The 26,329-nt window shown below is 40.6% G+C and overlaps 1 protein-coding gene across 7 annotated transcripts in view; it reads right to left on the reverse strand.

The window, feature by feature from the left end:
* Phtf2 (putative homeodomain transcription factor 2) overlaps positions 1–26,329 on the reverse strand; it is a 114,769-nt gene that overhangs the window by 22,658 nt on the left and 65,782 nt on the right. For all 7 annotated transcript variants that reach the window (XM_040735128.1, XM_040735129.1, XM_040735127.1 and 4 more), the window contains 6 exons: positions 25,482–25,538; positions 21,824–21,893; positions 20,516–20,674; positions 18,220–18,385; positions 16,907–17,071; positions 7,052–7,238 (listed from right to left, as the gene is read on the reverse strand). In XM_040735128.1, coding sequence (XP_040591062.1) covers positions 7,052–7,238; positions 16,907–17,071; positions 18,220–18,385; positions 20,516–20,674; positions 21,824–21,893; positions 25,482–25,538 — 804 coding nt within the window. The remainder of the gene's footprint in view (positions 1–7,051; positions 7,239–16,906; positions 17,072–18,219; positions 18,386–20,515; positions 20,675–21,823; positions 21,894–25,481; positions 25,539–26,329) is intronic.

Consider the following 26,329-nt stretch of genomic DNA (forward strand, 5'->3'; position numbering starts at 1 on the left):
ACAAATATGCATGCACATATATACCTTCAAAATATCTTCAAACACTAAGAAATCATTAGGACTACCTAATTTCCTGAAAAAAGTCAAGTTAGCAATTAAACTCTTCAATATACATTTTCCTTTTAAAAGTAATTCAAGTAATTTATCAAATATTATTCTATTATATTTTGTTCAGAAAAGGATCTGAAATACCTTACAGAAATAACAAATGCAAATGATATACATATACAACCAAGACCATTTGAAAGAAGCTGAAAGACCTGAGGGAAAAATTATAATATTTAATCAAGCTAAATGCCCATCGATTATAACAACCATCACTGACTTAATACAAGTCACAGGGCAGTAAGGAAAGAGCAGTGAATGAGTGTGCAGAGCAGATACAGTGTGTCTCATCAGGGGATGAGTGTGCAGAGCAGATACAGTGTGTCATCAGTGAATGAGTGTGCAGATACAGTGTGTCTCATTAGTGAATGAGTGTGCAGAGCAGATACACTGTGACTCATCAGTGAATGAGTGTGCAGAGCAGATACAGTGTGTCTCATCAGTGAATGAGTGTGCAGAGCAGATACAGTGTGTCTCATCAGTGAATGAGTGTGCAGAGCAGATACAGTGTGACTCATCAGGGGATGAGTGTGCAGATACAGTGTGTCTCATCAGGGAATGAGTGTGCAGAGCAGATACAGTGTGACTCATCAGGGGATGAGTGTGCAGATACAGTGTGTCTCATCAGGGAATGAGTGTGCAGAGCAGATACAGTGTGTCTCATCAGTGAATGAGTGTGCAGAGCAGATACAGTGTGACTCATCAGGGGATGAGTGTGCAGATACAGTGTGTCTCATCAGGGAATGAGTGTGCAGAGCAGATACAGTGTGTCTCATCAGGGAATGAGTGTGCAGAGCAGATACAGTGTGTCTCATCAGTGAATGAGTGTGCAGAGCAGATACAGTGTGACTCATCAGGGGATGAGTGTGCAGATACAGTGTGTCTCATCAGGGAATGAGTGTGCAGAGCAGATACAGTGTGACTCATCAGGGGATGAGTGTGCAGATACAGTGTGTCTCATCAGGGAATGAGTGTGCAGAGCAGATACAGTGTGTCATCAGTGAATGAGTGTGCAGAGCAGATACAGTGTCTCATCAGGGGATGAGTGTGCAGATACAGTGTGTCTCATCAGGGAATGAGTGTGCAGAGCAGATACAGTGTGTCTCATCAGGGAATGAGTGTGCAGAGCAGATACAGTGTGTCTCATCAGGGAATGAGTGTGCAGAGCAGATACAGTGTGTCTCATCAGTGGATGAGTGTGCAGAGCAGATACAGTATCTCATCAGGGGATAAGTGTGCAGAGCAGATACAGTGTGTCATCAGTGAATGAGTGTGCAGATACAGTGTGTCTCATCAGTGAATGAGTGTGCAGAGCAGATACAGTGTGACTCATCAGGGGATGAGTGTGCAGATACAGTGTGTCTCATCAGTGAATGAGTGTGCAGAGCAGATACAGTGTGTCTCATCAGTGAATGAGTGTGCAGAGCAGATACAGTGTGACTCATCAGGGGATGAGTGTGCAGATACAGTGTGTCTCATCAGTGAATGAGTGTGCAGAGCAGATACAGTGTGTCATCAGTGAATGAGTGTGCAGAGCAGATACAGTGTGTCTCATCAGGGGATGAGTGTGCAGAGCAGATACAGTGTGTCTCATCAGGGAATGAGTGTGCAGAGCAGATACAGTGTGTCTCATCAGGGAATGAGTGTGCAGAGCAGATACAGTGTCTCATCAGGGAATGAGTGTGCAGAGCAGATACAGTGTGACTCATCAGGGGATGAGTGTGCAGATACAGTGTGTCTCATCAGGGAATGAGTGTGCAGAGTAGATACAGTGTGTCTCATGTGAGAGGCATCCACACTTCCAATACTCTGAAACGGAAAGGCTCAAGCAGCGTACACTCCACTGACACGTTCTTTCCAGATAACTTCACAGGTAGTATACACCTGGAAATTGTGAGTGATACGACACACATTACATCCATATTATCACACAGCTAACACTTTAGTCATCAGAAATTACAGCCAAACTCAACCACAGACTCATAATGACTCACAATTGATATTACAAAACATAAGTGCATTCACCTAAAAAAAAAAAAACTCAGAAAATCTTTTCATCTCTGTCAACAAAAGATGCCCATGCTCACATTCCTAAATGCAACTTTTTTTTTTTTTTTTTGGTTTTTCGAGACAGGGTTTCTTTGTGGCTTTGGAGCCTGTCCTGGAACTCACTTGGTAGTCCAGGCTGGCCTCGAACTCACAGAGATCCACCTGCCTCCGAGTGCTGGGATTAAAGGCGTGCGCCACCAACGCCCGGCAACGCAACTTCTTTTAATTTGACGATTTTAAAAACTTAGGACCCAGGTTTCGTAAACCTCAGTTTGGGTGATGCCCTATTCATCGCTCCCGTTAGCTCTGTTCTACTCTGCTCGTACCTTTCCACACGCAATACTCCTCTCCACTTTCACAGCACATTACTTATCCTACCCCTCCCTTCCCCCATAAGTCTTGTGTTTCTCCTCTCCTACAGCACTTCCTAGCTAGAGTTACTCCTACACAAGCATACAGATACACAAATTAGACACTAGGATCCACAGGAGGGTAAATGCAGCGTTTATCTTTTTGAGCCTAGGTTACCCCATTTAATACATTTCCATTTCTACCCATTTTCCTGCAGATTTCATTTTTCCTCACAGAGGAATAAAATTCCACAGTGTATATGTACCGCATTCTCATTATTCACTCGTCTGTTGATGCGTACCAGGAGTAAACCCATTTCCTTGTTATTATAAACAGACGCAATTACACAGGGACGGACAGGCAGGACGAGTCCTTCCAGCCCACGCTCAGCAGTAGTATATCTGAGAAACTTCCACACTGATTTTCATAACGGTTGCCCAGTATACACTCTTACCCATTGCTGAATGGCACTAAGTAAGCTTTTAATTCATTAATTTCTTTTACATTGGAAGCACAGTTTTCCCTTCCTCCTCCCCTCCCATTCCTTGTCTCCCTGCCGCCTCCTCCATTTCTGTTCAGAAAGGGGCCGGCCTCCCATAGACACCAACAAAACATGGCATATCAAGTTGCTGTAGGACTAAGCACCTCTCCTTAGGCTGGGCAAGGCACCCTAGTATGAGGGATAGGTTCCCAAAAGTCAGCCAAAGCATTAGAGACAGCTCCTGTCCCCACGAGAAGACCAAACTAACTGTCACATATGCAGAGGGCTTAGGTTGGTCCCACGCAAACTCCCCGGCTGTCAGTTCAGTCTCTGTGAGCTCCCATGAGTCAGGTTAGTTGTTTCTGTGGGTCTTCTTGTGGTATTCTTGACCCCTATGGCTTCTACAATCCCTTCTCCCTCTCTTCAGGGTTCCTGGAGCTCAACTTAATGTTCAGCTGTTTTTAAAGTACCCATAGCAGCTATGGATAATGTATAATTTTAGTATATTTATTGCTATTTGTTTGTCTTCTTTTGAGAACTTTCTACTCATTTCCTTGGCCCACAGACTGACTGGTAGGTTTTTTTTGTTTTTTGTTTTTGTTTTTTTTTTTATGGGGTGGCAGCAGATTTTTACAACCCTTTATATACTCCAGATAGTAACCTATAATCTGAAGTCTACCTGGCCAAGATTTCCCCTACTCAAGAAACTCTCTCTGTTCTCTGCTTTTACTGAGCATAAGCTTTTTAATGACATGCATTCTCATTTGTCAATTCTTTGAGCTATTTCCTGAGCTTCTTGGGTTATAGTCCAAAAGTTCTTGCCTATACCTATGTCCTGAAGTATTTTCCCCTGATAGTTTCAGTTTTTCATGTTTTAAATTCTTTGATCCATTTTGAACTTTTGGGAGGGGGGGGGCGGGGGGAAGGGGTTCTGAGACAGGGTTTCTCTACGTAGCCTACCTACCCTGGAACTTGCCTTGGAGACCAGGCTGGCCTCAAACTTGGAGATCTACCTGGCTCACGACCACTGTCCAGCTGGACTGACTTCAGAGGAGGGTGAAAGCTACAAATCAAATTTCATTCTTCTGAAGGTGGATATCCAGTTCTGCCAGAAGTGATTGCTGAAAAGGCTGTTTTCCAACGCACGTGTCCGACAGCTGTGTCAGCCATGAGGCATCCGGGGCTGGTGAGAAGGTTCTATAGTCAAGAGCACTTACTGCTCTCGCAGAAGAGTCAAGTTCATCCTCCAGCACCCTCACGGTGATGCACAACATCTGTAACTAGTTAATTCCAGAGGATCTGACCTCTGAGGGCATGGGGTGCGCAAATGATGCACACGCATACATACATACATGCACATGCATGCATACATACATACATGCAAATTATATGCATAAAGTAAAACATAAATTATACACAGAAGTAAATTTCACACATATAGTAAAATCTCTAAAAGGTTTAATGAGGTGTCTACAGCTGTGTGGGCTTACTTCTAGGTCTTCTTTTACGTTCCCTTGGATACATGTCTGTTTTTGTGGAAGCAGCATGCTGCTTTTTCACTATGGTTGTGTGCTACAGTTTGAGCCAGGTAGGGACCACGATGCCTCTGGCAGTATTCTTTTGCTTAGGATTGCTTTAGCTATCCACGGTCTTGTGTATTTCCCTACAAATTTTAGGATGCCCTCCATCCAGTTCTATGAAGAATTTCCCAGAATTTTAATGAGGACTGCATTACATATAGATTATTTTGGTGGTCTAGCCATTTTCACAATATTTAATTCTGTAAATTCGGAAGCATAGAAGGTCTTTCCACTGCAAAGTGTCTTCTTTGAAAGAGGTAAACTAAACTCAAGGACTTCACTTCTAATAATTTAGAAATAAAGGGACCAGACCCTCACTCAGTCCCCTGCTTTAGTAGTCACGACAAGCTACAGCAAAGACACGTAGGCCTCTGACACAAGGAAACTCCAGATCCTCTGGCCTCCCAGAGCCTAGGGCCAAAACTGAACACAAAGAAACTCTAGACACTGTCCCCCACCCCAAGATGCTTGGTTCCTGGGAACTGTTTGGCCACAAAAGAAACTCCAGGGAAACCAAAACCTGCCCTGTAGAATATAGTTCTGAAAATTATTGGTATCTATGTACAACAGACCGTCTGCAAGTAACAAGACAATGCCATAGAAACCACAGAATGTTCCCTCTCAGCACTGACCAATGAAAATAATTGTACACAGGTTTTTCATGCCAAAATATGACTTTGAGAAATTCTCCTGATTATTCCCAAATGTCAACCAATCAGAAACCAACCCGTACCTACTGATGTAATCCTGTAACTTTTGTCTTTAAAACCTAGCAGTAGACAGGGAACTCCACTCCCTATGGAGGCTGCTGCGTCAGCTTGCTAGACGGGGTCCCTGTCATGGTTGAATGAATAATTAAAACCTTGCTTTTACAGTTTCGTGGGTCTGTCTTCCTTGTGGTCTCGGGGGATCTTTGCAACTTGGGCACAACATTCTTCAGTTTCTTTTTATGGTTCCTTAAGTTTTCACTGTAGAAACTATCTTCAATGGAATATTCTTTCTCAGCAAGTTTGTTGCTACTTATATAAAAGCTATTGAGTTCTGTATGTTAATTTTGTATACTGAAACTCAATTGTTTATATCAGATCTCCAGGTTTATTGGCTGGAGTCCATGGTGTCTTTTAAATATGAACTCATGTCATCTGCAAACAGGGCTAAATTGACCTTTTCCTTTCCAATTCTAATCCCTTTTATAGTTTTCTCTTGTCCTATTACTGTAGCTAAGACATGAAGCACTACAATGAACAAGAGTGGAGTAGGGAGCCTTGTCTCATTCCAGTAACATGCTTCAAAAAACTAGAACACCTAAAAATCCAAGCAGAACGAGAGACACTGAATAATCATCCCAGACAAAAAGAGCAGAGACTTTTCACAAGAGCACCAATAACATACACGAGACCCACCACAACCTCAACATATTACTGACAGACAAGTGGATCCTATCCAGTCCATAACACAATAGAATTTGTCATTGGAAGACAAAGAAACAACTGGAAATAAGTCAGACACAGGAAGACTCATTTTGTACATCATTACACAGTATGACACACACACACAGACAGACAGACAGACAGACAGACAGATGCTAGGTGGGAATATACTGAAACAGTAGTTACCACAAACAGAGGGAAGAACAGACCGTGGTTGAGGAAGACAGAGGTACAAATGGATAGGAGGAATAACTTATTTTCTATAATTATGCCTAACAAACTACTGTTCAACTGAAAACACAAAGTGACAAGGATTTTTCAATGTTCCCAACATGATAAACATTTGTAGTTAATAGACCAACTACCTTGCTCTGATTGATATAGTTATATGTACACTGTACCCTATAAAAACCTGCTGAATCGCTGGGGGTTGCTGGCGCATGCCTTTAATCCCAGCATTGGGGAGGTAGAGGCAGGCAGATCTTTCTGAGTTTGTGACCTTGGTCTACAGAGTGAGTGCCAGGGCAGGCTCCAAAGTGATACAGAGTAACAAAGCAAAACAAAAACAAAACAAAACAAAAGAAACAAACTACGGAATCAACTAAAACATTTTAAAGAGATGTTTTGAGATCATATATAAACTAAACAGATGTATAAAACCGAAAGCCATTCATTAGTGTAGAGAAAGTATTTCCTTACAGGTATCTTTCTTCGTGCCTAGTTCAGCTTTTAGAACAGCTGAGGGCTTCAGCGTAGTATACATCCTTTTACACACATGAAAATGGGGAAGAGAAGAGGAGGTTAACAAACACTGACCATAAACTCCAAGTTGCCTCAACATTCCGGAAAATCAAGCCCATCAACTCAGAGCGTGCCAGGTTCTACTTCCAATCACGTTTAACCACATCTACTTGATTCCTAATGCCATCACTAGTATTTATAAAGTTCACAGAATTAATTGCAGAGAAAACATCTGACTTGAGAGCAACACCCCTATTGGAATCACTTCATGTTAGTGGACATGAAATGAGACAAACACTAGACGTGACACTGACTTTGGCAGGGGCATTCCTTGGGGCTGGAGTGGCCCAGGCTGTGTCTTCCGGTCCAATAGTTTCACACCGGGGTTCCCGGTCCTGTGCTCCGTCCTCACTGCTTTTTACAGTCTTTTTCCCATCGAGGGACACATAGCCATTGTCAGTCTCCGTTGACTTATCAATTGAATTCTTTGCTTTCTTTGACCTAAAAACAAAATATATAGAAATGATATGTGTGCTTAGCAGCTTATTCTGGATGGGTTGACAGAAATTAAAATCTGCTACCAATTACATAAGGCAGTATTTTTCAGAATTTTAATGACTACCCTTATTTTTTAATAGTAAATAATAAATAATAGCAAATAAAATAACCATTCAACTTAAAAATCCTCGTTCAGCTTATGGTAGGATTTGAGGTCTTAGAAATAGCTGTTCACAAAGAAAACTCCTAATCTACCAAATAATTCTTAGCCTGTTCTTTGGACAATGTCTAGAAAGAAAATTCTTCCCAATTTGTTAGTGTTAATGTATTTTAACTTTTATTTTTAAAAGATTATCTTTGTAAACTCATCAGATAAGTTATAATTAGTGACTTAATACTATCCCAAATATTTTACCTGTAACATATGTAAATTCCTTTTAATGTACAACACAAACACAGACCTTTTGTAGCAGAAAAATATATGGAAAAGGGAAACTGAATCAATAAGATTAAAAATCTGGCAGAAGTAAAAATGGAGACCATAAAATGAAGAAGTAACCTCTTTCACCCACTAACAGGATCTCTGGGGGTTTAGGGAGGCTACAGGGCCAGAATTAAGTATATTGATTTGTAGGAATAAAATACTTATAAACTACAATGTAAGAAATGATAATTTTGTTTTTGTTTTTTTGTTGTTGTTTTTTTTTTTTTTTGAGACAGGATTTCTCTGTATTGCTTTGGAGGCTGTCCTGGAACTCACTCGATAGACCAGGCTGGCCTTGAACTCACAGAGATCCTCCTGCCTCTGCCTCCCGAGTACTGGGATTAAAGTTGTGCACCACCAATGCCCGACCAAGAAATAATAATTTTTAACAAGCAAATGTTTTAGGAGTCTTGAAAGATTACAATAGGTAAAAATAGCTACAACAGAAACCTTTAGTAGAAATATAAGTCCCACAGAAAATAAAGTGTGTTCCATGTAGATTAACTCTATCATAAAATACAATTTAAAGGGAATTATACTTAAATAATCCCCCTTGAATTTTTCCAGAGTGTATTTTATAAGAAAGGAAAAACAGAGACAGCATTTCAATGCACTCTACTCTAAACCCCAGTGACTAGCTTAATGGAGACCTGCTTAAACCCTGAGCAGACTGGGCAAGAGGACACGCAGGGCAGGAAAGGGGACGAGACTCGGTGGGAGGGGCTACAGGAGAGGAGGGGAGTTAAAATTCTGAGAACTAGATAGAGCCTTAGAACTCACCTACTCTAAATGCTGATTTTGGAATCAAGGAGGAACACAAAGATGTTACAGGTGAAATAATGCAATCAGTTTGCAGCCAAGTACAATACAAAAATAGTCCCTAAATATAAGATGATTTATGTTCTTCCCAGCACTTCCAATACTCCTTTTGGAAATGCTATTAGCATTTCTTCTAGCAATTTTGTCAAAACACAGAAAGCTTTTGTCTTCAGCGGAGCCCCTCTTTCCATGTTCTTCTGCAGAACTGATCTCAGGAACATTTCCATACGTTCTATACGGTTCCAATATTCACATACATACCCAGAGAGTTGCCAGACTCGGAAGCCCAGCCTAACATGCCCTGTGTGGTCCCCAGTGACATGAAAATCTAAGAGAAAATAAGCCTCAGATTGCAGATGATCAAGAAAGGAGGCTCTGGTGGAACGGGGTGGGGACACGGGGGTCAAGAGGGGGCACATAAGGGCCTTGTACCTTCTCAGCCTAGGGAAGAGTAGTATGTTATCAATGCTCCCTTCACTCCTCTTTAACCCTATGAATATGCAGATGTTATTTAAAAAGGAAGGGCCCTGAAATCCAAATACATTCACAGTATGTTGTTGAGGCTGATGGGAAGCAAATGAATTGAGAAGGGAAAGAGAAAATAAGGAAGTAAAAGACATCTAGAGAGTAGATCCATAAGTCAGACAGAAAAACAAGGTAAGTGTAAATAAGGAGACAGAAAATCCTAAGAGCAGCAACACACAGGTCTGGGAAGCAGCAGGCAAAGAAGAAACGTGGCTGCAAACATGCAGAGTGAGGCAGGAATGCACGGGAGCCTGCTGAGCCTGGTGATGCTCTTCCTAAGAAGCACGCGGTGAAGCAGCAGCAGCAGCCCACACCCCACATGGCGCCTTCCAGCACTCATTAACACTGCCCTCCCTTTCCTTTATGCTTCTCCAGTCTTTGAGAGGCTTCCTCAAACACTGTGACACTGAGGAGATGGAAGTCACTGCGCTTGCGGAGCGGTTTGTCGGTTCTTATTAAGCAAATACACACAAATCACTAAACTAGCTATAATAGGCAAAGAAGAAAAGAATAAAGGCAAACACCACCCCTGCAGCTAAACACACAAACGGGCAGCCAATCAGGGTCGTTGCTGATGAAGAAGATACAGACAAAAGAACGGAACTGGAAAGATGGCTCAGTGGTTTAAGAGCATCTGTTGCTCTTCCAGAGGACCTGGGTTTAGACCCCAGCACTCAAAGGACAGCTAATTGTCTCCAACTGCAGTTCCAGAGGATTAGATGCCTTCATCCAGCATCTGTGCACAGACATGCATGCAGATAGAACACCCATACACATGAAAGAAAAACATTAAGAAAAAAAGAATGCACTGACTGGTATTGGGGCTTGGAGCTATTACTAAAAATCCAGAGCTAGCACACGCGTGTAAGCAGGTCCAGAAGCAGCGCTATTTCACATATGACATAGACGTGCTCTATGTAGAGGGCACAGGATTGAACAGCACACCCTAACATATTTTTATCCATTCTGAACTCCCCATTAGCATCTTGCACCCAGATTTTGGTTCCTAAACAGCAGTCTCCTTGAAGAGGTGTCTATCAGGGCTGGAGCTGATGCATAAGCTGAACCAGGAACATTCCAGATGTGTGAGCTCAGAAGACAGTATGGACTTGCTAAAGCCAAACACACGGCTCAAAGGTCCTGCACTGATCAAATTGAGGTCAATGAGCCACTGAAATAAAAGATGAGAAACTGACAAAACAGATGCCTGAGTAAATAAGGGAAGACGTCGCCTTAAGCAAATGCCAACTGGGAAATGCAGGAACAGTCATTGAGTCAGGAAAATAACCGTGGAGAACTACCATAATTCAGGCAAAAATCAAAGGCTACTAAGCCAAAAATGTGAAAGTTGTACAATAATATAGGCTACGGTCATGTCATATGTAACCTTTTGTCCTTCACCCACCATTTCTCAATGATGCCTTCCTCCTGTCCTACCTCATTTTATGATCCCTTACTTACATTCATACACATTTTAAAAGTTAGAATCCACATATGAGACAGAATATGCACTTTTTATCTTCTGAGACTGGGTCACCTCACTTACTATAATCCTTTGTATTTCCATCCATTTTCCTCCAAATTTTGTTTTTTCTTTCTTTCTTTTTTCTTTTTGGTTTTACGAGACAGGGTTTCTCTGTATTGTTTTGGAGGCTGTCAGTCCAGCCCGGCCTCGAACTCACAGAGATCCGCCTGCCTCTGCCTCCCAAGTGCTGGGATTAAAAGGCGTGCGCCACCACCACCTGGCAAATTTTGTTTTTTCTTAACAGCCAAAATTCCATGGCACAATTTCACTAATAATTCTTCTGTTAATGGACATGTGGCTGGTTCCATTTCTTTTACTGAGAATAATGCAGCTATAAACATGGATGTGTGCGAGTACCTTTATATGATGAGGTTGCGTTCTTTGGGAATATGCCTAGGAGTGGTCCAGCTAGATCACAGTAGTTCTATTTTTAGTTTTGAAGGATTCTCAACACTGATTTTCATAGTGGCTGCACTAGCTAACTGATGGAGTTAGCTGAAGACAGTTATGGTTTTGGTTTTCCACAAAGGTAGGATAGATAATAGAATATTTTCTTTAAATTTTGCCAAATGTTAATGTACTAAATATTGTTAACTATAATTCTTACTTGATAACTGTTTTATTATTATTATTTTACTATGTTAAAGTTAATACCTTCCTTTCTACTTAGACAGAAAAGAGGAGATGATGGGGGATATCCTTTTACCTGCTGTGAATATATGCTTCTCTTATTGGCTGATGAATAAAGCTATTTCAGCCAATGGACAGGCAGGATGTAGCCATACAGGAAGTATAGGTGGGGTTACCAGACTAGGAAAAAGTTGGGAAGAGGAATAAAGAGAGGAGCCACCAGAGATACACCCTATAGCCACCAAAGGAGTAACATAACCGGAGCACTATGGAAAAGCCACAGCCTCATGCCAATACATAGTTTAATAGAAATGGGTTAATAATTAGAGAGAGAGCTGGCCAATAGGAAGCCTGAGCCACAGGTCAAACAGTTTATAATTAATATAAGCCTCTGTGTGTTTATTTGGGACTAAACGGCTGTGGGTCCAGGCAGGACAGAACCTGCGTCTACAGCTAACGCTGTCACCAACAGCAGAGAAGGACCCCTCATTCCCAACAGACTTGGAAGCATTGGTTTTCTTGATGATGCCATTCTGACTGGGTGAGAGGGAAACTCCAGTTGTTTTCATTTGCCTTTCCCTAGGAGCTAATGATGCTGAATTAAAAAACCAAAACAAAACAAAACAAAAATCTGGTTATTAGTTTCTTCTTTTCAGAACTGACTGGTCATTTCATGGGACTTACTGACTAGCAGCTTTTGGGGGGGGGTTATTTGTATAGATCTTTATACACTCTAAACATAAAACCCCGCAGGAGGATTGACTGGAAAAGGTTTCTCCAAGTCTATGGGCTGTCGTTTGCTCTAACAGTTTCCCTTGCTACCCAGAAACTTTCATTTCATGGTTCCATATATTGAGTATGGAACAATGTAAAGAAATGACCTTATCTATTTTCCAAGGACTAATTGTATCCAACTACTTGTTAAAACTCACAATACAGATGAAGTCACTCCTCCACCCAGGTGCTGGTAGCATCCACCTCCATCCTAGGACACTCTTTATACTGACAGTACTCTGTTTACGTGGATTATGTCCAACTCACTTCTATGAGGCCACCAGCTTCAGTGCTCTGTTGCCAGCAAGCAGGATAATGCCTAGTCTAACTAGTACTTAATAAATATAGTTGTTATTAAGAAATAAAATTAGCCATTTTATGAACTGGATTTCTAAATAGAAAAAAAAATCTATGCCTCTGCCTCAGAATGCATACGGTCACTGTTATAGCCAAGGTTCACAGTCCTACCTCTTTAATTTCTGGGTGGTGAGACAACTGTAGAATTTTCTACAATGCATTATGTTTGGTACTTAAGATGACGAAGTCCTGTGTCAAAGCTACTTGCAGGGAAAAGAACCTTAAAAATACACTACTTTAATATCCTTACTTCCTTGGGAAATAAATGACTATACTACAAGTAAATCATAAAACTATTACATTTTTCATATTGAAAACTTTAGCCCACAAGTTGGTACAACTTTTAAAGAACTTGCTCAAAAGATCACCCTAGAGTAAAATCTAGTGTGCTATCTAGCTATGCCGCCAACAGTCTTAACACTCTAGGATATACAGACAAGCAAACTCTTCTGTTCTTATCTGTAGAAGACAGCCGAGTACCAGCTCTACTACAACTACAACCATATTCAGAAACGGTCAGATTTTTTTTTATTCAGAATGTTATATTTATTGGAAGTTATTTATATTAATGTGCTAATATTGTTCTTTTTTTTCTTATAGCTTTTTTTTTTTCAGTTTAAATTTAGATTAGAAACAAGGTTGCTTCACAAGTCAGTTCCAGGTCCCTCTCCCTTTCCCTCCCCTCCTTCCGTGCCCTCCCCCCCAAGCCCCCCATTATCCCCTCATTTCCCCAGGGAGGGTGAGGCCCTCCATAGGGGTGTCCATAGTCTGTCATTTCATACAGGGCAGGGCCTAGACCCTTCCCAAAGAGTTCAGGGTGAGAGTGCATCTCTCATTGTTGGATGGGAGTCCAAAGTTCGTGTGTATACTCGGGATGAGTACTGATCTACTGCCCAAGACTTGTACTGAAATTTTCTGGTGGAACTAAATTATATTACGCAGTATGTTTAATTCCGTAAATAAAATCAATGCATTAAATCTTTCACTTTAGTGTAATAAACAATAAATACAGCTGCAAATCTCCACATACACATTCGGCCCTGCAGTGCTAGCTATCCAAGCCAGCTCCCTGCCCACATTCTAAGTGTTTTACCACCAAGCAACACTACCAGCCCTAGACAGAAGCCTAAAAGTAGATCAAACTTCAACTCATTTGATGCTAAAAAAACACAATAAAGGCAATATACTGTAACCCAATAGCCAGCGTCAATCTAAATGAAATGAGGAACAAGCCAAGGCTGTCCACTCTCTTCATATCTATTCAATATTGTACTTGAAGTTAATGCTAGAACAATAAGAGAACAAAAGGAGATCAAAGAGATACAAATTAGAAAAGAAGTTAAACTCCATTTTGCTGATGATAGTTTATGAAATGTAGCAGGAAACAAGATTAACAATAAATAAATAAATAAATAGTTCTGTAGCCCTCCTATATACAGATGAAACCAGCAGAGAAAGAAATCAGAGAAACATCACCCTTTAAAATAGCACAAACAACATAAAATATCTTGGGGTAATGCTAACCAAACAAGTGAAAGACCTGTATGACAAGAACCTCAAGTCTTTAAAAAAAGAAATTAAAGAAGATATCAGAAAACAGATCGCCCATGCTCTTGGATAGGTAGGATCAACATAGTAAAAATGTCAATCTTATCAAAAGCAATCTACCTTCAAGGCAATTCCCATCAAAATCCCAGCACAATTTTTTTACAGATCTTGAAAGAACAATTCTTAACTTCATATGGAAAAACAAAAGACCCAGGATAGCCAAAACAGTCCTGTACAATAAAGGATCGTCTGGGGGCATCACCATCCCTGACTTCAAGCTCTCTTATAGAGCTACAGTAATGAAAACAGCTTGATATTGGCATAAAAACAGACAGGTAGACCAATGGAATCAAACTAAATCGAAGACTCTGATATCAACCCACATACCTATGAACACCTAATTTTTGACAAAGAAGCTAAAAATATAAAAGGGAAAAAATAAAGCATCTTCAACAAATGGTGCTGGTTTAACTGGTTGTAAACATATACAATAATGCAAATAGATCCATGTCTATCACCATGTACAAAACTCAAGTCCAAATGTATCAAAGACCTGAACATAAATCCAGCCACACTGAACCTCATAGAAGAGAAAGTAGGCAGTACCTTGAATGGTTTGGTACAGGAGACTGCTTCCAGTAGCACAGACACTGAGAGCAACAATGAATAAATGGGGCCTCCTGAAACTGAGAAGTTTTTGTAAAGCAAAGAACATGGCTAACAAGACAAAATGGCTCCCTACAGCATGGGAAAGGATCTTCACCAACCCCACATCTGACAGAGGGCTGATCTCCAAAACATACAAAGAATTCATGAAACCAGACATCAAATTACCAAAAAAATACTATTAAAAAATGGGGTACAGACGTAAACAGTATTCTTAACAGAATAATCTCAAATGGTGGAAAGACAATTAAGGAAATGCCCAACATCCTTAGTCATCAGGGAAATGCAACTCAAAAAACTGAGATACCATCTTACACCAATCAGAATGGCTAAGATCAAAAATACCAACGACAGCTATGCTGGAGAGGATGTGGAGAAAGGGGAACACTCCTCCATTACTGGTGGGAATACAAACTTGTATAGTCACTGTGGAAATCAGTATGGTAATTTCTTAGAAAATTAGGGATCAACCCTACCTCAAGGCCCTGCATTACCACTTTTGGGCATATAATATACCCAAAGGACGCACATTCACAACACAAGGACATTTACTCAACTATATTCACAGCAACATTATTTGTAATAGCCAGATCTTGGAAACAACCTAGAGGTCCCTCAGCTGAAGAACAGATAAAGAAAGTGTGGTACATTTAGACAATGGAGAACTACTCAGCGATGAGAAACCATGACAACCTGACATTCGCAGGCAAAAGGACGGAACTAGAAAAAAGCATCCTGAGTCAGGTAACCCAGACACAGAAAGACAAATATGTACTCACTCAGGAGTGGATACCAGACATAAAGCAAAAGATGCCCAGCCTTCACTCCACAACCCCAGAGAGGACAGAACCTTCTTCTAGAAACTAGGATTTCAGAATTCAGCACAGGACTTCTAAAATTAACATTTCTCCCAGGACCTGTTTGTCATATGCTGGCATAAGGGAGGCAGCGGAAAGTGCTTCATGTTTAAAGTACAGTTGTAACAACTAACAGAGTCAATCCCAGGGGAGCTGGACACTGCTATCAATGACTACTCATTTTCATGCTACGGGCCAACAGAAGGAAGACTGAAGTCTAGGGTCACTGGAGTGCAAAAGCAACCAACCTAAATGCTGTCTACAACCTAGCAATATCAATTGTAGAGATCAAAACAACTAACAGATTCCCTGAGAACTAAATAATCTAAATTGCTCATCTGAAAGTCTTGAGAAATGCTTAAGAAACCAACTTTGTAGTGATTAAGCTTTTGCATCTCGTGAATGAAAATCTGTTCGAACAGAAAAACAAAATGAGAGAGATGAGAATAGAGTCCAAATTTAAAACAAAAACAAACCCTTCTCTTAGGGAACAAGTGTCATGTTACTGCTGACTATCAAAATGATCTAGGAAATCATTCCTAAAAAAAATTATGAACAACAAAAATAAGCATAGGGTACATTTGCTTAATACAGGATAACCTTTATCATAAAAGCACAAATACAAACTGATGAAAAATTTGTGAATTAGTCAGCAAAGTTATTGTCTTAAAAAAAGGAAAGTCATTTGTAGTATCTCTTTTCTTGATTTAGTAATCTAATACTTTCAAGTACATCCAGTTTTTTAGCTAGTTTTCTAATTTATGCTATGCCAATATCTTAACTCTTAACTGTCTGAAGTAAGTATTGAAAGTATTAATAATATTGAGCTAGGTTTAATTTATTTTTGAGGTGTGCTACATATATTTTTGTCTATTTGGTCAATACTCATTGATGGCACAAAGGATACAAAAACCCAGTAAACAAATGAACTTTAGATTGTAGTACATAGCTTATTCCCTACAGTACTTATTTCAAATAATCTTAGACAATTGGGGTAGATGGAAGACAAAAAGTAATGCAAGTTACATGGTGTATTAAAGCAAATCCTGACCTATAACACTGATAAACAATGAACTAATTAACAGAATAATATAATTATTTGAGAACAAAGTTTTTAAAAAGTCAAATCTTAGCCAGGCATTGGTGGCACACACCTTTAATCCCAGCACTTGGGAGGCAGAGGCAGGCGGATCTCTGTTATTTTGGGGACAGTCTGGTCTACAGAACAAGTTCTACGACAGTCAGAATGTCACAGAGAGACCCTGTTTCTTGGGAAAAAAAGAAAGAAATCTCTACACTTTGCTAGTATATACTCACTTCCATGGAGATAAATGTATTTACATATAACCCCAAATAAACTTTATCCTATTTCTCCTTAAACTGTAGCGCTCTGATTTGTCAAAATAAAATGCGTGATGAGTCATTAACATTCACTATTGAAAATCAAGCATCTTTATGTCAGATCGAGTTTTGGATAAATACAAACCCTGATAAGAAGAAAGCAGCATGCCAGAGATCTCTGAAGACTGTGCCAACACTGTAGGAGGGGCCTGCCCCATGGTTCTGGACCGCGCCCTCCTGGGTGTTGTCCGTGGTGCTGGACCCGTCTCCTTCCCTATGCACTTCCAAATGAGCTGCTTTCCTTAATTTCCTTCATCAGAAAAGATGGAGAGTGGAAGGCAGTTTAAGACTTTAACAATCACTTTCTCTGTAACACATTCCAAAATTTACAGAACGTACACAGGGAGCTTATTAATATACAATGAAATTCAAATGTGCTGGATAGAACTTAGACCATGTATCATGGCGCATATTCCAAGTATTTCCATAAAGACAAGGACCCTTTCCTTGCTCATACTCACACTGGCAGTCAATGTACACACTATTACATGTATCGTACTGGAAAGATACTTACAAAAGCATTGCTTCCCTATGAGAATGTCACTTCTCTGGAGATAAAGAAAACTTGAGATTGGAGAGAATTATAACCGAATTAATAAGCAAAGTCATTTACCTAATATAGATTTTATCTTTCAAAAAGGAGATGGACTTAAGTCTCAACACCCCTAAACTCCAAATATCACAATGTCTCAGCAATAACATTCAAAAGAAATGTCGTCCCAAAGTCTATCTAAAACAAAGCTGCACTGGGCTCAGGAGCCAATGGTAAGACTTGTTATATTTATTCATCAGTAGCCTCTATCAAACGAATTCAAATAACATATAATAAATAGCTTTTTTTCCCCTTGGCTCTATTTTTGCCAAAGAATCTTAGAAACACAAGATCTTTCTAAGTAGTAGAATTTAACTTATTCCACCTAACACCTACTTCCTATATTGGTACTGCTAACTAGAAATAAACAAACTAACAAAGATGTCTACACAAGAGCAAACCCACAGACATGTGACACTGCATAAAGACACTGGTCATCTGGTAACTGGCCCTGGAGGCTGGGTTTCATCTGAAAGAGCAACTTTGCAAAGTACCACTGTATTCCACAAAGTTAAGAGCACTTAAGATCAATCCCAGGGGCTGGAGAGGGAGGGGCTCACTGGTTAAAGAGCTTGCTGCTCCTGAAAAGGACCTAGGTTTGGTTCCCAGCACCCAGATCCAGCAGTTCCCAGCCACCTGCAATTCCACCTCCGGGGGATTTGATGCCTTTCTAGTCTCTGTGGGCACCTGCATACATGGGCAGGCACACAGACATACAGACACACACACATGCATGCACATACACAAATAAAATCCCACCGCTGAATAACAGGTAATCTACAAAGATCAACTTTGATAAGCAGTACCTTCTTCTTTTACCGCCTGTGCTTAGAGGAGGTTTGGGTGTTCTTGTTGAAACAATCTGGCAATGCACAGTCCCCAAGAGCAGCATCAGCCATACTGGCCCAATCACTTCAGTTAAAGGTATGTTATGTGGGCTAGGAGTGGAATAGAATAATACTATTGCAGCAACTACAAATGGAGAGAGAAAATACATTTAATTACAGATCTATAGTCACTTTTCCAAAACTTTAAAATTGTTCTTATAATACTTCTAACTTCTTTTCCTAAAATTTAAAATGCTACTCCATGTTGCAGGGGTGGTGGTGCACACCTTTAAACCCAGCACACAGGAGCCAGAGGCAGGCTGATCTCTGTGAGTCTAACAGGCTGTCTACATGGTGAATTTCAGGCCAGCAGTAAGGTGCTGCCTCACAGACACACCACCCACACCATTACTCCATACAAGCTCTTCAGACTATTAGTGTTTGCCACCATCCAACCACAGCATTCAGTGACACACTCCTGGAACAAGATAATACTTAACACTAAAACACACACACTCAACTTTGTAATGAAGACTGTAAGGTCACCTTTTGGTTAGATCACAATATTTAAAAAAAAAGCATTAATTTCAAGTACATTTATTCTGTTACACATAATAAGAAGTCTTTTAGTAAGTGTCTATCTAATACGGCCATAAAAGGCTTGTTAGCACTGAAGCTTTTGCCCCTGAGACAGGGCAAGCCAGAAACCAAGCAGACAACGATGACCTTGACCTTCCAAGTCTCCTGCCTCTGCTCTGAGAAGTGGGATCGCTCACAGTCTATGTAGTGCTGAGATCTAACCCAGGGCTTTGCATACGCTGACTTCTATCACCCAACCTACATGTCCTGCCATAGTACTTACAATTTTAAACACTAATCCACTTGTACATATTTCCCAGGAAAGTCACTACCCCTCATCAATGTTAAGCACTACAACATACAGAACAAAGTTTGTTTTTCCCTTCCTACATTCCTTATACTTCCTGACATAAAACCTTTGCAGGCTTATGTCCTGAAGCAGGTTTATTTCTTCTACTTCAAGCACAAATATAATTGTTTGTTGTCACAATGTTAATAACTCTGGGCCTAAGAGTTCACTTTTTTTAAGATATTACATTCTTGAGCAAATGTCATGATGTGTATAATTTATCATAATAAAGTGAATATTTCTTTCAACAGAAATATTTTCCTTAAGCAAAAGCCTAAGACTTGGGGCTAGAGAGATGGTCCGCAGTTAACAGTACTTACTACATCATGCAGAGGACCACATTTGATTCCCAGCGCCCACACGGACACCTACAACCATCTACAACTCCAGTTGTAGGGAGCCAACGCCTCCCTGGCCTCTGCAACAGCAGGTATGCACGTGGTGCACATACATGCAAGCAAAACACTCATATACATAAACCAAGTCATTTAAAATCCAGAACACCTAGATAAGACTTAGTGAAATTTTAGAGATGTCATACAATGCATTGTCACAGAATAGAATGGTGCGAGGCAACACAACAGGTTGCTGGCCATGGAGTCCGAGTACTTAGATCTGAGCTCTTGGCGACTACATGTTCTGTGACACTATTCACGAGAGAAGTGAGGTCTGAGAGCCTCAGGGGTGCCAAGTCTACATAGTTAGATATCATAGCAGTCTTTCCACACTACTGGGTTATTGCAGACATTAAATAAGAATCTGAGAAAGACTTAAAAGACTTTATGGCAAAAACCATAAAGTTCTGATATAAAAATAAGGATAGGCCAGAACACAGTGGTAAGAGGCACAGAAAAATAAAATCATGCATTATGCAATAAAAATTAATTTGCAGTAGTATCAAAAATAAATAAATACAGGGATGTGCAGGCACGATGCCCTCCACCGACAATCTTAACTTGGAGCTAAAGCCATAGTTCAAGGTCAGCATCAGCTACACAAAGACAATTACATATCTATGTGTGGGTGCAAAAGTTTTCATCTAATTAACATCTCTCTCTGACTCTGTCTCTCTCTCCTGCTCCTTACACAGAGAGTATATGGGGTCAAGAGGACAACTTTTGGTCATTGGTTCTCTCCCTCCGACATGCCAGAGTTGGCAACAAGGCCCACACAGTCTTCTGGGCCGTTTCCCCAGCCCTCAAACGTTTTTATCTAAGTAGTTTGTATGTAACAGCAATAGTCACTTCATACACAGGAACAGTTGGTCCATGTCGAGAGCAGAGCTTTAATAATCGTAAAAATACAACACCCTGAAAGTTAAAGCACATACATTTCTGTTAATTGTACCTTGAAGAAGATAGAGGACAAGAAGCCAGGAAAAGATGACCTTCGATGTTACTTGTAACCACCACCGGAAGAAGAAGGGAAAAAATACAACTCGAACAATTCCTTTTCTAGTCAGAGAAGTCCAAGGACTTTCAGGCTTTGCCTTAGCAAACGCAGACCCTGAGGAAAAAAGTAAAATAAATGGCAGACCTACCTACTCTTCTTTAATTTCACTACAGAGATAAACTCAATTTTTGAAAAACAACAAATGCTGTGTAATTTTATTCCATTCTATGACTAAGAAGTAACTAATATGGGCCAGCAGTTATTTTCAAAAGGAATGTTATTCATTATCATATCCAAAGATAGCTTGAAGAAAATTATCAGCTGAGATAACAGGATTTCCTTCACATAGGTCATAAAAGTAGGACTTAGTTTAATTCATTAGGAATTATAAATAATAAGGTGGTGGAAACAGCTCACTGAGTTCAGGCGGTGAGTGACCAACCCATCACCCAGCACTCTGAACCACACACAGGGAGGGGATGCCCGGGCAAATGAGCCGAGTCAGCAAGTTCCACGGCAGTGGCTCTCAGCTTGCAGGCTGTCTTCACAGGGGTCGGATGTCAGCAAAGCTACAGCTACGAAACAGCGCCAAAGGAATCTTATGGTTGGGGGTCACCACAGCATGAGGAACTACATTAAAGGGTCACAGCATTGGGGAGGCTTGGGCTAAGAGAGACACTGGCTCAGTAAGTAAAGTGGGAGACAGTCCAGGAAGTCACAAGCTGTCACCCTCCAGCCTCCGTACGCACACGTGTATCACACGTGTATCACACATGTATCACACGTGTATCTCCCGGCACCCAAGACGCAGAGGTATAGCATGATCTACACAACCAGACAGGGCCACCAATTTAACCCTGTTTTCATTCATTCATGCACTCGTTCGTTTATTTGTTCGTTTGTTTTGAGTGCTAGGGTTACAGCCATCTGCCACAACACCCAGCTATAATTTAAATTTAATATTAAATCCTTACAGTTTTCTGTGCAAACAGGAGCTGTTATTTCAAGGTAGGAAAGATAAGTTGGTGTTTCGAATTTCTCTTAAGTATGCTATTCTGTCCTTGGGTAGGCTTGAATGCTTTTACTTCTACAAAAGTGCCTCTGTAACCCATGCTGAATTGTCTCTTCAGGATGAGTGTGTACTGACATCACACACTTACGGATGTCTCCTCAGGATGAGTGTGTACTGACATCACACACTTACTGATGTCTCTTCAGGATCAGTGTGTACTGACATCACACACTTACTTCTCTAGGACTTACCTCTCACAAGATCAACATCTATGAGGTCCGGTTTCACATGTGCTGTTTTCTTTGGTTTATTCCTTAATCCCTGTAATATATTAAAAGCAGTATTGGAATTCTACATATATTTTGTTAAAATGCAAAACAGCAAAAAAGGAACCAACTTATAACAGTCTTTATTTAAAGCAAAATCTTGAAGTAACATATCAAGTAAAAAGATTAATATTGTCGTGTTACAAATGGAACACAATTATAGCATTCCAATAATCATTATTTTCCAAAAGGAATGTTTAGAGGTATATATATGTAACATGCAAAGCCTGTTTATTATGGAGAGTAAACTTCCAAATCAAAGACTGTCATACAACAAGCAAGTATGAGCGCATAGCTTAGGCCCTAGACATCCCAGGGGACTGTTGGCCATTAAGAAAGTAGTGGGGCTGAGTGAGGAGTAGTGGCCCCAAAGACACTCAAAATGTGATGCTGGTGGCATTGCTGAGGACAGGACAGGACTGCATGTTTCTCAGCACATGCTAGCATGCAGGCTGAACCAGAAGAACCCAACTGGATGATGTGCATCTCAAGACTGCCGGCCACCGCAAAGACCGTAACGTCACCTCACACCTCAGAACCAAACACTATGACCAGGAACAGGGGGCAGGGGAAACAGCTGCATAAATTTGGAATAATTTAAAATCATCACTGCAGAGTGGGGTTGGATGTAAAAATCAGTGGTGAAAACAATAATGACACTGAGTTGAGACCCGGATAAACTTAGACTAAAGTCCTCAGGAGCCAAGAGCTACAGATGACTTGGGTTTAAAGCACTGTCAATTATTTGTTCAATTAGCAATTGTGCAGTAGACCTTTGGTCCCACCAGGTGACAATGGCCCCTCAAGGTCAAGAACTATTTGCATATAAAGCAAGCAAGAGGACAGGGTTAGTCAGTTAGCTGGCATGTCTAAACCAAAAGTACACCCTGAGTCAAGATGCAGTCAGCCTTTGACCCCTTCACATGTTCTGGCCATCCCAGGCTGTAAGCTACCCAGAGATAAAACCAGACAAAGATGGACTCTGCGTTAACAACAGAATAACGGCATTTTTATACAGGTGATCCTCGTGTTCTCAAATTCTGCAATTGCAAGTTCATTCACTGCTGTTTATACTCTCAAACATATATTCTCTACGCTTTTGACCTCCTGTCGCATGGCAGTCCTAAGAATGTAGATTTCCTTGACACAGACTTCATTTCCTCTGGATTTAGTTTTGTTAATTTTCTGCACCGGCCATACTAATTTACATCACCATGACGGAGTGCAACAGAGCTCTAATTTGCTTTGCAGCCTTCCCTGCACTTTTTTAAAATCCCTAACCCGACTGGGAAACGGCAGCTCTGTAACGACTTAGCCTGCCTGTTCCGGCTCCTCTCCTCCCTCTTCCTCCTCTTCATCTTCTCCTTTGCCTAATACTGACTTGAATCTTGTGTATGTGGTATTTCTCCTGCAGGCATGTCTCTTGTGCGTTCAGTGCCCACGGGAGCCAGAAGAGGGTGTCAAGCCCCCGGGCACTGGAGTGTGTTAAAAAGCAAACCGAAGCCCTCTCTGGAAGAGCAGCCAGATCTCTTAACCGCCCATCTCCATCTCCATGGCCTTTGCCTTGAGTTCTTCTAACACCTCACCAGACTGCCTGCTAAAGGAGTTCCCATTTTTCCTTCCTTCTTCTCATACTCATTTCTCAATGTTCTCTTCTTGGTCATTTTCTTCCCTCATCCAATAAAATTCTTTTTACTTATAGACTCTACATATGATGTAAAACACTCAATTTATGTATACATAATACTTAATATACACAATATACAATATGCCTACACATATACAAGGGTTGCATACCAAGGACTCCCTGGCTATTTCTAAAGCAATTTTAAATCTCTCTTCCTATACTATTCATCATGCCTTAAGGAATTTATAAAAATGCAATTTTAATTTTCTGCTTCAAATCCTTCAGTACCCTCCCAACAGTTACAAAGTCCTGGCTAAGTCCTTGGGGTTGGTTTCAAACCAAACCAGACGTTGACATTTTTATTTCTTTCTGGGTTTACTGTTAACCATCCCCATCACCTTCCCCAACCCAACCGCCAAATCAAATTCTCGAGGGCTCCTTACCCAGTCTTCTTCACTCCTCCCTTCCTGACTATTTTCCTAATGCTATTCATCGGTCTGGAACATCTTCCCTTTGACTGTGAAGAATGTATCAGATTCCTTTCATAAGATGTTTTGTCTATGAAATTTTCCTAACCTCACACATCTTCCTTTTACATTACTCTGTAGAGAGTAAACACATGTGCCTATCTCTTCAGTGATTTTCTCTCATTCATAATAAAATGCTGACCTAGAAAACTATAGCTTCTTTATCTTTCTGTCCTGGTAACCTTTAGTCCCATTTTAAAATGTGCTCGCCGGGCGGTGGTGGCGCACGCCTTTAATCCCAGCAATCGGGAGGCAGAGGCAGGCGGATCTCTGTGAGTTCGAGGCCGGGCTGGACCGATAGCCTCCGAAACAATACAGAGAAACCCTGTCTCGTAAAAACCAATAAATAAATAAATAAATAAATAAATAAATAAATAAATAAAATGTGCTCAACTCAGCAGCACATATACTAAAATATGCCAGGACTTTGACAAATGAATGTACAAATTCTTTACCAAAAAAAACTTAAAAGATTAAAATTACTAGGCATCAAAGAATGATCTCATGTTTCACAGACGATATGGTCTGAACAGCAACAAATCTTTTGAAAAGATTTTTAAGTAACTATAGATATTAGTTTTTAACATAAGTATTTCTATATTAAACAGAAAATGGCAAGTGATTACAGTAACAGTCTATAGGCCCAAATTAAATTTAACTCGTGCAAGAACATACTGATTAGTAGCTAAGCATATGAAAAATACATAAATTTTATTATCAAAGAGTGCAAAGAAACAACAAATTTAGTTTTAAAACTTTTTTTTCTTTCATGCTAGTGAGACAGTCTATGAGAATATCCAATCAGAATAAGACAAGTAGTCACATGTCCAAGAAGAAAATGCCTGCAATCAAAGCATTTGAACTACTATTCTATCTCCTAAAATCCTTTTAAAACTCAGCAACTCTGCATCCCAGCCACTGTTAGTAGCACCGAAGAGTGATCTCTCTTAAGCAAAGCGGCGTCTACAGAGTCACTCAGGTGGTAAACAGCCTGGACACTTACCAGTCTAATAAACTGTACAGAGCAATGACAGCGTCAGAGGGGAGGAAAAGCAAACTAGAAATATAAGGTGACAAGTGAAGGGGAAGCCGGCAAAAATAACCATTAGAAATTAAATTTAAAAAGAACGGAGATGCTGAAAAGTAAAGCAAAACTTAAAAGGCAAGTGTAGAAATTGTAGGCTTCTCAAAGCTCAGACAGACATAACTGATATGGTAAAACTTAAAAGGTAAGCCTAGGAATCATAGGCTTCTCAAAGCTCAGATAGACATTACTGATATGACAAAAATCAAAAGGTAACCCTGTAAAATCATAGGCTTCTCAAAGCTCAGATAGACATAACTAATATGGTAAAAATAAATGGAATGGCAAAGTGACTGCAGTTTATGAAACTGTTGCAGAATAAATAGACTGAAACAAAGTTGTTACCTTGATTTCTCTTTGTTCAACAGATTTTTCCCATATTTGTTGATCATAGGCTCCGATCTGTGAAGACAAACAGCAGAGTGTTAACGGGCATGGAGGCGCCGCTCTTGGAGTCACACACAGACGGGCTGGGTCATGAGAAGTGTGTGCTGCAGTGACCCTCAGTGACCAGTATCAGCAGCATCTATCTGCCAGACAGTGGAACTTCTAGGTTCACAGTACAATTACTGTGCGGTAGAAAACCCATCTAAGATAACACTGAAATTTGAAAAACACTCCCTAAGGAACCTTGCGGTTTAAATAAGTGAAACTACCACAATGCAAGAACACACAAGAAAAAGCATCTCCCAAATGACAAATGGTAAACGTGTAGATCAGAGTTGTTTCTTTTTGAGACAGGGTCTTGCACTGCGCCTAACTGGCCTCAAACTCACAGCAACCCTCCTACCTCGGCACCCTGAGCTGTGAGGCTACAGCTGTGAGTCACCGCATACAGTTTAAAGTTTCAATCAGGAAAGCAATTGGTGACATAGGTGAACATACAACTCCTTCTCGGTTACTATTAGACTGGAAAGTTCTATGAACTCCACTCTGACCAGGGCACACTGTGGTAACCTAGGCAAAGCTGGCCCGCCCCTCATCCACCTGAGCATGGCAGGTCTATGTACTCTGGCTCTGGATGAGAAAAACGCCACTCACTGCATGCTCTTTTCTGATGTCCCTCAGAAGGGGCAGGCAGGACTTCTCTGTCTCCCTTCCTCCTCCCACCTGCTGTCCTCTTTCCTGTGTCTCTTTACCTCTTTTCTCCTTCCTTCCCTTATTTCCTTCCTCCCCCTCAATAAAACTTACAA

The sequence above is a fragment of the Mesocricetus auratus genome, unplaced genomic scaffold (assembly GCF_017639785.1).
Source record: "Mesocricetus auratus isolate SY011 unplaced genomic scaffold, BCM_Maur_2.0 Super-Scaffold_100043, whole genome shotgun sequence".
Lineage (NCBI taxonomy): Eukaryota > Metazoa > Chordata > Mammalia > Rodentia > Cricetidae > Mesocricetus > Mesocricetus auratus.